At 38.3% G+C, this 13,583-nt stretch overlaps 1 protein-coding gene across 3 annotated transcripts in view; it reads right to left on the minus strand.

The window, feature by feature from the left end:
- Positions 1 to 13,583, minus strand: part of LOC141907200 (uncharacterized) — a 59,673-nt gene that overhangs the window by 44,311 nt on the left and 1,779 nt on the right. For 2 of the 3 annotated variants that reach the window (XM_074796779.1, XM_074796777.1), the window contains exon 2: positions 10,292 to 10,422. In XM_074796779.1, coding sequence (XP_074652880.1) covers positions 10,292 to 10,390 — 99 coding nt within the window. In that variant the 5' untranslated portion in view covers positions 10,391 to 10,422. Of the gene's footprint in view, positions 1 to 10,291; positions 10,423 to 11,229; positions 11,287 to 13,583 lie in introns of those variants that run through there. The other variant, XM_074796778.1, reaches the window with a different exon arrangement.

Consider the following 13,583-nt stretch of genomic DNA (forward strand, 5'->3'; position numbering starts at 1 on the left):
CTTTGAACCCGTGTGGCCGCTATAGCGGCCAAAAACTACTGATAATATATCCCTGCTGGCCTCAAAAGCGGCCAAGAGCAGGGATTCGACCCTACTACAGTTTTAATGACGTCATACTGGCTCTGCAGTTAAGGAATGAATCATAACAAACCAGGAAGTAAATTTCCGAATGTTTGGAACAAAAATACGGCAAAAAAGTTGATTTTCATTGTAAAACAGGATGAATGTTGATCAGGTGGTTGATCAGCTGTTTGACAGTGATTCTGAGGATATAGAAAATGAAAGTTACGGTAATGAATCAGATTTTGAAAGTGAATCTGAGCAGTCTGATGACAATGATTTCAATAGTTCAAATAATAGTGATAATGATTCAGATGCCCCTCCCCCTCCTGTTCGTGGACGTGGTCGAGGCCGGGGCAGGGGTTGTGGAGGTGGAAATAGACCTGCAGTACAGCAGCCATTGCCTACGAATTGGTCAGTAAATGTAACTAACTTTCAAGATAAGGTTTTCACCCCTGTTGGTGATGTTCCTGGGATGCCTAAAAATATCCCAGCATTTACAAGAGATAGCACTCCAAGTGAGTATCTAAACCTGTTCTGGGGCCCCAATTTGTGGCAAACATTGGCTAGAGACCACGCGTCAGGCAGAGAATATAAAGGCACAAAAGCCAAATAGTTATTATGCAAAAAACTTTGGAAACTGTTCAGTGGATGAGATAAAAGCTCTCTTTGGACTAAGGATAGCAATGGAAGTTTTAGTTTATAAAGATCGCTATGAACAGTACTGGAAAAATTCAAATTCACTGGCGGGTACGCCAGGATTCAGTGAAGTACTAAATCATGACAATCTGGAGTTCACTCCATTGTGTCAATAAAAATGATGTGAACTTAGACAAGTCTGATAAGATTTACAAAACCAGACCTATATTTGAATACATTATAGAAAAATCAATCCACCACTACAAACCTGGGGAAATCGATAGGTGACGCATTGTCTGAGATCAGCAAGGATGAAATGGATAATGCTAGATTCGCGATTATACGATATTTACAACAGACGTATTTTCAACGATAGATAAAAGCTTTGAAAGCTGATAGGTCGATACTGAAGATCAGCAGTATTTCACAGTTAGACCCGTTTCTGGATGAGAATGGGTTAATTCGTGTCGGAGGTAGACTCGGGTAAGCTGTTGATCGTACAAAATCACATTGCAGTTGGTCATTTGGGAAAAAATGCCGTTATAACTTGTCTGAGGAAACGATTTTGGATTAAAGGGGCAACTCAGCAGATTAAAAACGTCACGCGTCGTTGCGTCTCATGTCGGAAAAATCGCGGCAAACTGTGCGAACAAAAGATGGCTGACTTACCTGGTGAAAGATTATCTCCTGACCAACCAGCGTTCACCAACACCATAGTTGACTGCTTTGGTCCGTTAGAAGTCAGGAGAGATCGCAGTATTGTAACTAGGGGTCCAGGGACACCATGCCCACTTGGGAAGTGGTTTCCAATGCTCAACAATCTAACAATTTCAATGTTCAACGCCACCTGGTGACCATACACAAAAACCAATGACCTTGAACCTCACCACAATCATAGAACATGTCAGCAGCTATGATTTTGTAATTGATTGTGATAACAAAATATGTCTCGTTACCAATTTAATATGGAAATACTAAGTATTCTACTATTCAACGCCCCCTATCGACCATATTCAAAACCCAATGACCTTCAAACTCACCATAATCATAGAACATGTCATAAACTACAACTTTGCAATTGATCATGATAACAAAATATGTCTCATTACCAATTTAATATGGAAATACTAAGTATTCTACTATTCAACGCCCCCTGGTGACCATATTCAAAACCCAATGACCTTAAAACTCACCATAATCATAGAACATGTCATAAACTACAACTTTGCAATTGATCATGGTAAGAAAATATGCCTAGGTACCAATCTAATAAGGAAATACTAAGTTATTCTACTATTCAACGCCCCCTGGTGACCATATAGAATAACCAGGGATGATAACAGACCAATGTTGAAAAGGCGGAAACGAGCGCCGTAGGCGCGAAGTAATATCGGGGGGAACATTTTTGATTTTCACATCGTCTCAGATCGTTTTTCAGCAGTTTTCCGATTGAAATTTCACTCAGCAAAGCCAAAAAATCAAACAACATCGTCCATGTTTTACAAAACACACTGCTAGTTCCAAGACGGCAGGGACATAATTGATGCAGAGACAACTATAATGTAACTAGTAGGTTCGAATCCCACATTGATCAATCTTCTTGAAAGCGACGATCACTAGCCCACGCAATAGATAATTGAATTAGACTTTATTTTTCCAGCATCCTTTATTAATGAACTAATATCAGTACTGATATTACAACAAGCTAGATTTCCATTAAAAAAAAACTAAAATTCTACATGATTCTATATCGCATTGTCACACCACGCACACGTGTTGAAAATACAAGCATGTACGTATTAAAAACGACCACCACTCAATGAAAAATCAATAATGTAGATACATGTACATATATCCAGACACGCGTCGGCCAACCGACAGAGAAAACTTTGTTAGGATACAAATGCCGCTAAATGATCGCATTTAAAAATAGATCGGGAAACGCTTTCATGGTCATGCCAATCTATCCTTACAATGCTGAGAAACCACAGTCATCATCCTAACCCCCCCCCATTTTTTCAACGGATATGCTTTGATCTGAGAAATGATAAAAATTGATTGAAAAGGCGGAAATCCGCCAATTGGCGGAAAATTATCATCCCTGATAACTAATGTCCTTAAAACTCACCATATGAACAGATGATGTCATGAGCAACAACTTTGCAATTAATTATGGTAACAAAATATGCTTAGGTATCAATATAATGTGGAAAAACTTTTTCCCACCTACCAATGAGTACTGATGATACCAAGATGGCCGCCAATTGCGTCACAATTGGCCAATCAAAAATACCTGGCTCAGGTATAAAACAACCCTTTCCAAGGAATACCCATCAATAAATTGCAATGAGAATTGGCAAACCGGTAGGAAGCTACAGGACTCAGAATTTGGGCCAAAATTGATATTTTTGGGCACAAAAAAGGTCATAGGACGGCCATCTTGAGTCCGATCGACCAAATTTTTCTTATGGTGATGGGACCTGGGGGGATTCAAATATATATGAAAGATCAAGGTAATTGATTTAAGCGTCTTCAAAATTTCCCTCAAAAAGTTCAAAAAGTGTAAAAAGTGCTGATTTTGACGAACAACAATGGCTGCCAGTCGGCCATCTTGAATCTGAGAGGGCCAGTTTTTGGGCTGAAGATGTGTCTAGGGTAGACACATGTATAAACCAAATATCAAGACATTACTTTGAAGCGTCTTCAAAACTTCCCAAAATAACTGGATTCCGTCTACGGACGGACGACAGACGAAAAGTGAACGCAATAGCCCGCTGGGACTAAAGTCCCAAGTGGGCTAAAAAGATACAGAGATTTACCTGTCTAAACACACAAGCTGTCCATCTGGAATTGTCATTTTCCCTGGATACGGATTCATGTATCAACTCATTGAGAAGATTCATCGCTAGGCGTGGAACCGTTAAATTAATTAGATCGGATAATGGTACCAGCTTTGTTGGAGCGAAACGAGAATTACAGAAATGTATAAACGAATGGAATAAGGATAAGATTCATGAGGAGATGATTCAGCAGAATATACATCGGGAGATGAATCCTCCAGCAGCCAGTCATTTTGGAGGTGTCTGGGAGCGTCTTACTCGTTCAGTAAGGAAGATTCTTCACTCACTGATTAAAGAACAAGGACTTAAACTTACCGATGAAAGTCTACTTATTCTATTCTGGTCGAAGCAATATTAAATAGTAGACCGATTTGAAGTGAAGATTCAAACAACTTGGAGCTGTTAACACCTAATCATATGTTACTACTAGAGCGGAACTCCAGCTTTCCACCGGATGTTTTCAATAAAACAGAAATTCATGCAAAATGTCGCTGGAAACAGGTACAATACCTAGCCAACTTATTTTGGAAAAGATGGGTTTCGGATTATTTACCCACCTTTTTACCCACCTAACAGGAGCGCAGTAAATGGGTAAAAGCTAGGCCTAATGTTCAAGTTAAGGCCATTGTTTTGGTAGTGGAGAATTCGATGAGAATTCGTGGTCTCTAGGAGGCATTACTGATGTATGGAGCGATAGAAAGGGATTTGTTCGATCAGCTACTATCAAAACCAAATCGGCAGTAATTCGTCATCCTGTGGATAAATTTTCGATGGTGGTTGAATCAGATATTGAGTAAAATTGTGTGTTGTTAAATTACCCGGAGATTTAAGATAATATCAACAAATCACTCAACACACCCCAAGGCTTTTCATGTTTCCCGTGGTATTATATACGCGGCATTTGTCACCGCTATGATCAAACAACTTAAATTCAGTAATGTTATCTGGTACTTCATTATCTAGAAACAGTTCATACTGAGACTTGATTGTATCACAATCTTTAATATGCACTTTCTTCTATTCTACCAATACATGAACAGCTTTATCAAAAGAGTCTTTATAACGAGATTTTCTGTCAACGATTTCCTTTGGATTCAAGCATTTCATCGCTCGCACAAGCTGATATTTAGCAGGACATTTGTCTTGCAGTTTGCTGATTCATCTAAGCACAGCTGCTATAAATTGTGAATGAATTTCAAGTGATTGCCTCTCTGACACTTCTTTCTTAGATAACAATAATTTCATCCCTAGGGGTGATCATACTGTGTAATATCATAGTCCTGCGATCAACGTTTCTTCTTGAATCGCGTTCACAAGCTCATGCGGACGGACGGACAGACGGACAGACGAACGGACAGACGGAGGCGGATACCAAGTCCCCCGCTCGCGGCCTACGCCTAAAATAAGGATTTATTAGTTTTGAGCAAAGATTTTTTTTGACGCCTTATAAAACCATTATGAAACCTAAACAATGTTAACCATTCAGCGTCATTTTACAAACGACAACCGTATATCATTGTGTAGACATAAAAGCTATTAGGCAAAAAATTACTGCCAAAGATGTAGAATGTCTTCCTGTGATTATATATTGAGCTCTATTTGAACGTCAAAATTGAATTGAATATCATAAGAAGACGCATTGTAATAGAAATGGATGTATGATTATATCAAAAGCGGCAGGCATAAATAGAAATGATAAGTAAATCGGATGCGGAAGTCTGATATAAAAGTAAGAACCTGAATGGGGATGCCGGTGGAATGACGAAGCTATGTACAATCTGTGTAGGGTTGGCGTGAATTTTATCGGCGGCTACAATCGATCAATATAAAAATGTGTAAACATATAATTTAAATATTCCAATGCTTTAGAAAATATGTTCGGTATTAGGGCCGGGTATGCCGGTTTCGGAACGAACCTGATTAGCAATTTATAATAGCATAGATGTCATATACGGCTCCGCGTCCACTGATGATGTGTGTTTCAGGTGACAATTCAATTCAATTCTTTATTGATACTTATGTTAAACATTACATATAAGATTCCCAAATTCAATAAAGTTACAAATTTTAAAATAAAAAAACACAACATACAAAACACATGCGTAACCCATACAGAATAACATAAACAAGCCCAAGCCATTCTACATTTTTTCGCAGGCGTCAAATAATTTATCAAAATCAATTTTCTTTCTGATGACTCAAGATCATGCAATTATAGACCATCCGCCAAGAGTGGCAGCATCGTCGATCGCATTGATATAGCGCAAGAAATGGCGTTATAACTCGTGATAGTAATATAAACGACATAATTTTCACTTCAATAAGATCCTTCAACATACGCACCATTGTTTTGTAGGAAATTGTGTTTGTATCTTTGATTTCGTTCTTGTTACCACAATCAACGTATTTATGAAATTCGGGAATTGGTGACAGTGTTCTTCTCTCTACTGGCAAGTTTTCAAGCCAACGGTGCTTGCAAAACTTTAAAGGGGAACACAGTAATCCCAGCAACACAAATATAATCCTCTCTTCTAGCTGCAGATGTTTCTTTGAAAAGGTGATAGCAGCTTCTGAAGAGGTTGTCAATGTTCCATTCACATGCTTTAATGGCATCTTTATATGCACCATGCATGATATGAAGACCGCAAGTACCGATATTGATGAACGACCTATCATTTTCATCACTAAGTCGAAAGCAAATCCAAGAATTTCAAGTTGACATTAGGTCCCATCCATCCATTGAGACCTGAAAATAAATAACAAATTTTTATGAATATAATCTTTTGATTGAAAAGAATGATTCTACGCTTCCTTGCTAAATTTTTTTATTTGATATTAATTCACAGGTCTAGCCTATATTTTCAGTGTATAATTCTCAAAATGAAAAATAAATAGCGATAATACTCACTTGAAACAGACTTTTCAAATTGAGAGTGGCTGTAGCTGATGTGAGGTTTTCAAGTAACTGTAGTACCCATGAATCTTGAATTGAAGAATCTTGTAGTCATTTTGTCCCCGTCCCATAAACTCAAATGCAGATCAAGTTGTTTATTCTTTGTAGATACATTTAAACTCTCATCAAATAAGAATACGAAAAGCTTTGCATCTTTAGCTTTGTTCCGCAAAATTTCTGAGAAGTGAGTAGCTTAGCCAAAGCAACAGGTATAAGCTGTTTTTTTCACCACGTGTGAATTTCTTCGCGATGCCACTGTCAGGAAACATCATTTGAAAATCTTTTTGATATTTGTATTGGACCTGAACGATTGGTGATTTTCCATTGTAAACCCAAGTCCACAATATCTCCGCCTTCATTAAGTTCCCTTTTGAAACAAATGAGTCTACGGTAGTTGCCGCTGGTGTTGACCTCTTTGGTGCATTGAAAAAATCGGTCATGGTTGTTGAACTCGAAACACTTTCATTTACTGTAGCCATCCGCTTCACATGCTTCGAACCGTTCATGTGACTTTCCAGTGCGCATACCCACATCCGAAATCGAATGGTATATTACGGTACTATACTAGCTTTAATTGCTGATTTCAGTAACATCTTAGTCACAAGGGTTGACAGACAATTCCTTGCATTGATACGAAAGTCGGTGATATGCTTGTCCTTGGCTTTCTTTGTGATGAGCAACTCTTTTAACATTCTATCAGCAGAAAATCCAATAACCACTTTGGAATAGTCCAAAAGTCTTTCAAATCATTATTTGAAATCTGTATCACACTGGCACACATTACCACGTAGACAATAGGTCAAACTTGGCTGGCAGCAGCAAATCAAAGAAACGATCCTTGAGAGTCTGAACATCTGACACTTAGGAGTAGTGTATTTACGATCAGTTTCCACCACCCGAATCTCATTACTTGTGGTAGTGTGTTTTAATGGCACGTTTCCACACTGGAATATTTTCGAACCATTTGTGAATTTTAAACACAATTTTATTGAAAAAACTGTCGTTTCAATAATTGTAATGAAGTCTTCACGCCAAGCTGGTGAATCTCTGAAGATTCGATGAAATGCCTTGAACTAGGTATCCAGTTTCCACACAGTTGCATTGAAAGCACTTTTAAAGGACAAATGCCATCAAAATTGTACTTTCCGCGATTACTTAACCAGAAGAAACTTTAGTATACATATAACGACCTGAGATAGGCCTATGACTGATCGAAAAAAGTAGCTCAAATGAGCCATAAATGAGTCATTCAATTATCCTTCACATACTACTTCCAGTGGCATTATTTACGATGTTATCCATCATGGATAACATTGTCATGGCATGACAATCAACACAAGCACGTGTGCACACGCCATTAAGCATGGCCTATGTGTAATCAATAAAATAAACATCATTTGTTCAACGTATTCACAGACCTACAGCGCTACTAACTTATATACGATTATCATGTCATATACAACGGTAACAACACTATACTATGGTAAGTGTTTTTTAATTCAAATCACTCCCAAAACGATAAAATACCGCACGAAATGTCTAGTGAAATGATAGGAAGCCGCATGCGTTTGGCAGAGATCACGTCTGAAACACGCACCTGCTTTCATTAACAATTACAGTCAGCACGTGCTGAAATTTCTATCGTATTTCTCGGTAATGGCTGAACTAAAATCCAAACCAGTAGCATATTTGATATTTGCGAATACATCACATTTGAAAATGACTTTTACACAAAATTCTATTTTGATGGAATTTGCACTTTGAAGGCATTGTGCAAGATGTGAAAATAGGAAAAACCAGTCTCTCCTGATTAGCAGACCACAGAGGTCTGACAGGTGCATAAACTTGTATGAGTCCAGATAAGTACAAGCAGCCTGTCAGCTGATACAGCTCCTCTATTTTTTGTTAAGATTTTACAAGGACCACGCAAACAGCACGCTCAAGAGTTCAAATCCAGAAAACGGCTCTATAACTTATAAGCCATTGGCCCACTGTATCTTCATACTAAGCTTCGTCAAGATCAGATAGTGATTGTAGGATGAGTAACAATTGAAAGATTTTACAAGTGTGACCTGTACCGCACCTCCTAGAGGTCAAATCAGGAAAATGGCTCAATATTTCAGCCCTTGACCAAAAATATTGACATACCAAGTTTCGTCAAGATTGGTTAATAATTGTAGGACAAGTAGCGATTAAAAGATTTGACAAACGCCAGCCGTACAGCGCCCCTAGAGATTAAATTTGGAAAACTGCTCAATAACTTTTTAGCCCTTGGCCCATAGTATCTACATACCAAGTTTCGTAACATCAGACATATAATTCTAGGACAAGTAGCGATTTTAAGATTTTATAAGTGTGACCTGTACAGCGCGCCCTTAGGTCACACCGGAGCTAATAAAGGAGCCAGATGATTCACTGCCTTGAAGGTGCAACTTTACACTGGATTTTTGCAGAGGCCAGTTAAGGTCCTGAAGAACTGGAGCCATATGGTCGAAATCGTGAGTCCTAGATATCGTGATAACATGCAGTTGAATTTTGGAACATGCGTGAGCATAAGCGTTAAGTCAGCAAGATAGGGCTAGTGCCTGGACAAGTGCCTGTGCACTCAAGCAATATTTCATAAATGGAAGTATCCAGGTCTGAGAACATACGTAGTTAGGTAACATGAGGCTTCATGCTAAAATGCGGCTCAAACAGCACACCATGATTATGAACTGGATGAGCAGAGACTGGCACTTAAACACCGACAACCTTCAAAGATTTAATGCTAATGGTACAACTTTGGTCTTGTGTAACTACGAGCTCGTGAATCTCTGTTTTTGTAGGGTTGGCCTTCAAAGAAGTTATCACCGTACCAACAATTTATGGCCTCAAGGCAGAATTCGACTTTGGAGAACTGTAACTGGATCGACTTAGAATCATAAACAGTAGTCATAAGTCTGTACACCTGATTATTGTCCATTAATATCCATGGTGGCACCGTGTATTACATCAGGTGAATCTATTAGCTCATCAAGAAACAGAATATACACCAGAAATAGCAGAAACCCTAATACCCCTGAGGCATACCATATTTCAACTTCATTGATGATGAGTGAACACCATTTATAACAACACTATTGACCGCTCAGTTAGGTACTATCCGAAGTAACCGCTGAGGGCAAGACAACCAATAAAGCAACATCACTGCTATTAACCATAACGAATATCACCCTCAACTTTATGATTATGACATGTACGTTGACTGGAAAACATCCTGCAAGTTATCATCTGCCATGTTAGCCCGTAGCCTCTTGGCAACAACATGCTCCAGTACTTTTGATACAAAGGGGGGATTGCCTAAGAAATGCCCCTTTCAATTGACACATCTCCATGAAGACCTATACATGTAGTATTCACACACAACTGCATGATAATTCATCATGAATATACATGGTAGTGGGTTTTCCCCAATCACTCAAATAAACATTCTCCACACGCATGGTGTGCTGGATGCTGAACAATATCATTAATTACGTAGGCTACACTGTGTGAAGTTTGTAAGACAATCTATTTTTGTAAATTAAACAATTTCCAAGATATACTGCCCCATTTCCTAGATTCACTGTCCTTCTATAAAGTTCACTGCTTTTCAGGGAAAAAATTATCGTATAAATATCCCTTACAGTTACTGAGAAAAAAAGCAACACAATCAAAAGTTGACACCGGATGGACGACAATGGCTAATCCCCATCCTTCAGCTCCACCTCCCGTCACACCTGGTCAGTGGAGCCAAGAACATATTTCATGTTGAGCCTACCTTTTTAGAAAGCTTCACATAGGCATTTCGAATTTCTTTATCTGTTGAGGTTTTCTCTAGGCCGAGAACATCATAGTGACACTTTCTAGTTTCATCCATTTTTCCCAAAGACAACAAAGAGATATGCGGTGCTGAAGAACAAAAAAAATAGCCTAGTGCAATCGACTATCCAGCAATATTCAATGCCCCACATCAACAAAGCAATTTTTTTCAGGGGCCCTTCCTGAGAAAAATTTTATATTTCTCGGTGCACAGATTACAATTCAATTTTATCACTTAAGCTTAGCAAGCCTTTATCAATTTCGATTTCCAAATAATTTGGTGACTTTGATAAGTTATGATTTTTAAGTTTTTCATCTCAATAGGGAGACTAGAACAAGAGCCCCAGCTTTTCATAATATGGCAAATGATGCATTCTGTGGGTTATATTTATCAAAATACACTCCTAGCTCAGAGCCAATACCTATAATTTACACAATACAGTTGAGTTTTCATCGGCAACTGCAGCTTGCAGGAACATATACCTAAGATAAATCTTTCCCTTGGTCTTATTTGAATGGGAAATAGAATTGAATTTCCTTAAATTTGCTCAATAACACAAAATTGAATTGGATTTGATGTTTCATTTGTTCAATAAAGTAAAATTGAATTGGATTTGATTGAATTTGCAGTTGGAGCACATCGATAATTAGCATATTAAGGTCTTCCATCAAATTTGAAAAAAAAGTTTTTTTCCCAGACTGCATAATTGCCAATTGTCAATGATATTTTCTGTAGTGCAAATATATTCCTCCCAAAAACCAAATCAACTAAAGATTTCACAGTAATTAGGGTTTTCTGTTACATCACAGAAAACCCTATTGAGATTCGCGTGTTTCTTATTATTATTATTATTTTATGTCACACTATTTTCACTAAAAGAACTAAGGGTTTGTTACCTTGTCGCTGTTGTCGATACAAGCCGTATGATATCGTTCAGCTCACTGAGATCTACAAATACTCTGCGTGTTTTTTCATGAATCATCGTTACAAAAGCACTGTCGGGCCGTAAACATGACAATTTAGCCCCATTCAATGGGGCGACATGTTTTTCGAGTCGTCATCCCGAAATCAAACCGCAGGCCGATATTCACTTCGATTATCAATTCGAGTATAAATGAACTAATTTATTGCCACAGACTTCACATTCAGCCGCGGTCTTCAAACAGTAATTTTAACAATAGCCCATTTTCCTCATCAAATCATATTACCGATACACTGGAAATTTACTACTTAAGATTTTAAAAGCACTGTCGAGCGGTAAACATCGACGAATCGACGTGTGTCACTACATTGTCGTTCCGTGGATCAGCTGCGAGTTTCTCCTCATCATGAGAATCAAATCGAGTACAAATTAATTTATTACTACCAGTGATTTGGCTGCGGGTTTCAAGGAGTTAGTTTAACAATACCTATTTTTCATTACCAAATTAACCGTGTATTTACTAAGATAAATCTTAAGTGTACTGGGGAGTCGTAGGCCTAAACTAAACACGCCAAAGAGATATAGCGGAGAAAAGCTGTTATATCGACGAGGTATCAAAATAAAAGAATATGTTACTTTATTCGACCGCGGGCTTCAACCTCTATATCAATACCATCAATACTCTATATTTCCTACAGAACATACCGATCGTTGTCAAATGCACAAGGTTTTTACTAAATACAAGTATATAACACACTCCTATCCGTATGCTGGATTCACACTTGACATTCGGAGTAAGCGTTCGCTGTGGGGGAAAGGAGATCGTTCGCTATGTCGCTTGAAGATTTTATTGAGTTTTACGCGACCTTAAGGCTTTAGGCCTACCGGTACTGACCTTTACTGTCTCAAACAAACACAGTATAATTGTTGCGTTTATTAACGGACTCATTGGATTGAACTTCGAAACTAAATTTACGATATTTAGGAGGGTTGTTATTCAATAAGCCTACGACCAAATCTGTCCGGATGTTAGGCCTACGCATATACATAGGCCTACATAGGCTGGTAGCCTCTACTAGGTAAAAGCTAAGTTCCCTGTAAATGAGGAATCAGATTTATTAAAATGCATGTGTAATAAGTGATTAACTGGTTCTGACTTGCAACGATCAATCACAATTATCAATTTTATTGGCAAAAATGAAGATTTTTTTTTATTTCGTCTGAGCAGACAGCTTTATAAGCCAGACCATTTGAGTTTTTTCATCATAAATGAAACTGGTATTTCATTAATTGCTAATGACTTAAGCCGGACGTAGGTCGGCTTTGCGACAGCTTGTGACTCACTGCGACGCCATTCACTGCGACCGCCAGCGACGATTGTGTCGCAACGACTCATTGACCTACGCTCCCTTGCGACGGGTTGCGACTGTCAGCAACACCAGTCACAAGGAGTCGCACGTGTTCTACTTTCTGCGACCCGACACGACTGTCACAACCGACCTACGTGCTCTTGCGACTGGCAGAAACTATAGTCGCAAACAGTTTCTGACAATCGTATCGCAACCGACTCGCACCGGAACTAGCGATGCAACGCAATGATCGCATCGCGTCGCAAGGCCGACCTATGTCCGGCTTTAAGTTACTGCGGAGGACCAGAAATATCTTCTTTTTCGTTCAAAAGACCTTTCGCTTGAAAATTCTTTCGTCTGAACAAAATTTATTTCGTTCAAACTAATGATATTCTGTTCGATTGAACCAATTTGAAAAAATGGTTAGAACAAAGTTGAACAAACTTTTTTCTGTCCAAACGAAAGCTTTTTCGTTCGAGCAATCGTTCGATCGAACAGGATCGTTTTAATTTGAACAGAATTTTCTTGTCAGATTATTAAGTTTTTCGTTCGAACAAGTATATTTTAAAAAGTTTTTTCTCCGAATCAAAAGTATTGAGTAGTCCGTTCAATCGAAAAGAATTGTTTTCATTCAAACATTCATTCGAAAAAAATTGTTTTCGCTCAACCAAATTTTTGCTGGGACAAAAAGTTTTTCATTTCAACAATAACATAGCTTTTTATTGGAACATATTTTTTGTCAGAATGAAGAAAGGTTTTGGTTCAAACAAAAAGCGTATTGTTCGATCAAACAGAATTGTTTTCATTCGAACAAGATTTTCTTGTCGGAAGATTAAGTTTTTGGGTCAAACAGCCCGTTAAGTTCGTTTTGGAAATTTACTCGGTCTGGTATATTTTGGATTACCGTGTATGTCATTTGTCAGGACATTAAATAAAAGACGACTTAGGATACTACCTAGCATGACTCCACTAGTTAGAC

Source organism: Tubulanus polymorphus, chromosome 6, assembly GCF_964204645.1.
Source record: "Tubulanus polymorphus chromosome 6, tnTubPoly1.2, whole genome shotgun sequence".
NCBI lineage: Eukaryota > Metazoa > Nemertea > Palaeonemertea > Tubulaniformes > Tubulanidae > Tubulanus > Tubulanus polymorphus.